Source organism: Mesoplodon densirostris, chromosome 18, assembly GCF_025265405.1.
Source record: "Mesoplodon densirostris isolate mMesDen1 chromosome 18, mMesDen1 primary haplotype, whole genome shotgun sequence".
Taxonomy (NCBI): Eukaryota; Metazoa; Chordata; class Mammalia; order Artiodactyla; family Ziphiidae; genus Mesoplodon; species Mesoplodon densirostris.
The window spans coordinates 27480057-27483940 of NC_082678.1; the positions used below are offsets into that span (position 1 = coordinate 27480057).

The window sequence follows — 3884 nt, forward strand, 5'->3', positions numbered from 1 at the left end:
TAGCGGCGGTGGTTGTCGTGGAGATCTGTGATAGCAGCAAGAACACAAGCACACTGAAGAGGTGGAGAGAGGAAGCCTCACACTCCCGTGCCTTTGAGGCAGGACAGGATGGGGTATATGAATGTGAGGAGTCACAGTAGATCTGCAGAGAGTCCAGCTGATTAGGGGAATATTTGTCTTCCAGCCTTGGCTTTTCTTGAGTACTGGCCCCTGGGAACCAGTGGAGTAATCCTGAATATAGTTCCTATATTTCACGCTACAGAATTTTCTGAGTAGATAGCCCCTTTTTCAAGAGAGACCTTTCTCACATTTTGTTGTTGCCAGTCATAGGCTTAAGTGTGGGTTTCTTTTTCTCCTAAGTGGCACTCAAACTTTGACTGATTCCTAATTTCTTTGGCTGTGGACTGACAAAAGGCTGTCCCATCAGTCTTCAATGATCAAAAACAGTCCCTTCTCTTTTGACAGATGAAGAAACATCTATAGAGAATGCAGGAGGATCGTTGATGAAGGTGTTACAAGCCCAGAAGGAGAACAACAGCACCGAGCTGACTATTGAGTCAGAGAGGACGTCCTCAACTAACAGTGCTGTCAGCTTGTCAGGCTTCATGAATGAGCAGCTGGACTTTAATAATAAAAGTGATATTATCAGTACACTAAATTACATACTGCCTTATATCTCAGAGGGAAATCTAGGAGATGTGGAATCAACATTATTACCATTCATTCAACTTCTTTTTTCAAATACACAAGATGGACATATGCCGCTGGGCCTTTTGAAAAACAATACAAGGAGCCCTTCTGTTAAACCTGTACCCAACAATTCAACTAAAAAAAACAAATTGAGGGAACTCCTTTTTGTGGAAAATTTGTTAGATGCAGAAACTCAAGAAAAAATTGATGAGGTTAAAAAGGAAGAAAAACCTGCCACGTGTACGCGTTCCAACCTTTTAAGTGCCATGTTTACACGCTACATCTTTCAAAAGAAATTAGAAACTGCCCAACCACAGAAAGACAGCCTAGCAAAGATTGAGAGTACAGAGGAAAAGCTGGTGAGAGTGAACAAGGTCCTCAAGGGGCATACAGAAAATGCACCTCAAAGCAGTGGGAGATGAGAGCGTCAGGAGGAAACAGAATGCCCAGCCATCTGTGGCGAACACTGCCAAAGAATGAAAGCTCAGGAGGCCATCCCCAAGAAAGCTGAAACAGCTCCTCACGGTGCAGAGGCCCAGGAAGCTGGTGGGAAAGTCCTCCGATGCAGAGTCTTCATTCATAAAGGAACACAAGGCCGCAGGCTCCTCTCCCCTCAAACCGTACTTCAAGGGCAGGCCTTGTGCCTCCATCCCGCCAAAATCCCCATCTGAGGTTAAAAGCAAATCAAAAGACTTATCCAACGCTATTCATGTTTTCGAAGATGCAAAGGCAAGAGTTAGAAATATTAAGGACTTCGAGTTAATCTCACATTCTGGAAAAAAAAAATACATCTTCCATAAAATTAGGTCTCATCGGGTCCACAGAAAACCCAAAGTTAAAAAGCATCGAGGGGCTTCCCTGGTGGCACAGTGGTTGGGAGTCCGCCTGCCGATGCAGGAGACACGGGTTCGTGTCCTGGTCCGGGAAGATCCCACATGCCGTGGAGCGGCTGGGCCCGTGAGCCATGGCCGCTGAGCCTGTGCGTCCGGAGCCTGTGCTCCGCAACGGGAGAGGCCACAACGGTGAGAGGCCTGTGTACCGCAAAAAGAAACAAAAAGAAAAAAGAAAAAAGGGAGTCGAAAGTTCAGAAAGAAAAGTTCACTTGATAGAGTGATGCTTGCAAGCCCTCCGTTCTCTGTCGTGAGGAGTCTCATAAATTCCCCTCCACGAGAGGCTGTTTCATCTTCAGGAGAAGTGACTTCTCAGGAAAATCCTTTTCCAGAATTATTTTCTCTTTCAGACCCTTCTGCAGAAAACACTACTTCAGAAAACAATACTGCACAAAATGTTTCTGAAGCAATTAGTTCTACAGGAAACGCTACTCTGCCAGGAGGAACCGGCCCTGGAAACACTAGCCATAGGAACGTCTCCACTGCACATTCTACTGTCGCTGCAGACAACAGTATGCCAGCTGTTCAACACAGCAACAAAACACAATGGGAGCACCACAACATGGTCACTGAATTATCCTCTAAGCCCACAGGCTTCACTTTCCCAGGGCTCGCATCCCCGGGTGATCAAGTTGAAACTCAGCTAAACCAGCAGCTCTGGTCCCTCATCCCCAACAATGACGTGCAAAGGCTCATTTCTCATGTTATCCAGACTTTGAAAATAGACTGCTCGGACACCCACGTGCAGCTGGCCTGTGCCAACCTCATCTCTAGAACAGGCCTCCTGATGAAGCTTCTCAGCAAGCAGCAAGAAGTAAATGTGTCCAAAGCGGAATGGGATATGGACCAGTGGAAAGCTGACAACTCTATCAGTGAGAGCACAGAAGCCCAGAGTGAGCAGAAAGAGCAGGAGTCAAGTGAGGTGAGGATAACCCCTGACACGTGGGACTTGGACTTTTACTCAGTTTAGGACATGCCATTAACGTGCCCAAGCGGGAATACCACGGGCTCCTAGTCAGTATCTTATCTTCAGCCATGAAACGGGCTAAGACAGTGATCTCCAACTTTGCTCATTGAGAGAGTGTGTCACTATTCCTAGGGTAGACGCGAAAAGGACATAACACAAGATAAATAAATTGTAGATAAATTGTAGAAGAAAATGCTAATGATAAGACTAATAACATTAAATTTGGCTTGTTCTTATAGAAGCTACTCGCCTGGAAGGATTGGGTTTCATAGTAGTTTAAGAATAGTTAGCTATCGTTTAGAATAGGATGAAGAATCGTAAGTTTTCATCCCTTCTATCTCCTTGTTTTTAAAAATTGTGATATATTTCTTTAGCTCACAAAAGAAGTTCCAGGTTATGACTATAACAACAAACTCATCTTGGCAGTATCTGTACCTGTAGTAGTGACGATTTGTGTTAGAATTCTCTGTCTCATTGAGGTAAGGACAATAATTAATTCAGATTCAGAACCCAGAAACTGAGAATCAAATCCACCTTTCCACCTGCTACTACTTGATTCTTCCCTATAGCCATGAGGACTGACATACACTTTGTTCTTTTAATGAAAAGTATATTCCCAGGATGTTTTTTTGTGTGTGTGTGTTTTTTTTTTTTTTTTTTTTTTTTTTTGGCTGCGTTGGGTCTCCATTGCGGTGCATGGGCTTCTTACTGAGGTGGCGTCTCTTGTTGTGGAGTACGGGCTGTAGCTGCACGGGCTCAGGAGTTGTGGCACACTGACTTAGTTGCTCCGCAGCATGTGGGACCTCCCCAGGCCAGGGATCGAACCTGTGTGCCCTGTGCTGGCAGGTGGATCCTTAACCATTGCACCACCAGGGAAGTCCCCACAGGATTTTTAAAAGGAACTTCACTCCCAGGAGATCCCTATGGAATTGGATCCATGATAACAAGCTATTGGACTATTTTGACAAGTGAAGTTTATAAGAAGGCCAGAGTTGACATGATAGTAAATTTTCTTCAACTCAAGAAAGTATGCTGATTTGAGGTACTCACCAGTCACTCTCATTCTACTGTTGATTTCTTTCCTTCTTGGCTGAAGTGATGAGAGATATAGGATCTCCATACTCAAGGAGCTATCAGTCACCCTGGGAGGGCTAAAAGGACATGCCTAAAAGACAAAAGTGTGATCTCGTCAATTCCTCAGGTTTACTTAGCAGCTTTCTTCTCCGGTGTATTAGGAATTGTGTAGATAGGTTCCATTAAAACACTGCAAGTAAAATCTTGCAGCAGGCTACCCTCAAATATTTATAGTAGCCTATTCCTGGAGCTAGCCTGTTTAC

The 3884-nt window shown here is 44.6% G+C and overlaps 1 protein-coding gene across 1 annotated transcript; it reads left to right on the forward strand.

Moving 5' to 3' along the window:
• The first annotated feature begins 2142 nt into the window (after positions 1-2142).
• Positions 2143-3068, forward strand: LOC132479147 (leucine-rich repeat-containing protein 37A3-like). Its single transcript, XM_060082727.1, has 2 exons — positions 2143-2502; positions 2922-3068. Exons 1-2 carry the CDS (start codon positions 2143-2145, stop codon positions 3066-3068), a joined length of 507 nt encoding a protein of 168 aa, XP_059938710.1.
• Positions 3069-3884: the final 816 nt, after the last annotated feature.

Bases quoted from the DNA above. Each gene is read 5' to 3' on its own strand.
- LOC132479147 (XM_060082727.1), top strand. From the start codon at position 2,143: ATGGTCACTGAATTATCCTCTAAGCCCACAGGCTTCACTTTCCCAGGG. The intron at 2,503-2,921 runs GTGAGGATAACC...ATATTTCTTTAG, and splicing joins AAGAGCAGGAGTCAAGTGAG to CTCACAAAAGAAGTTCCAGG.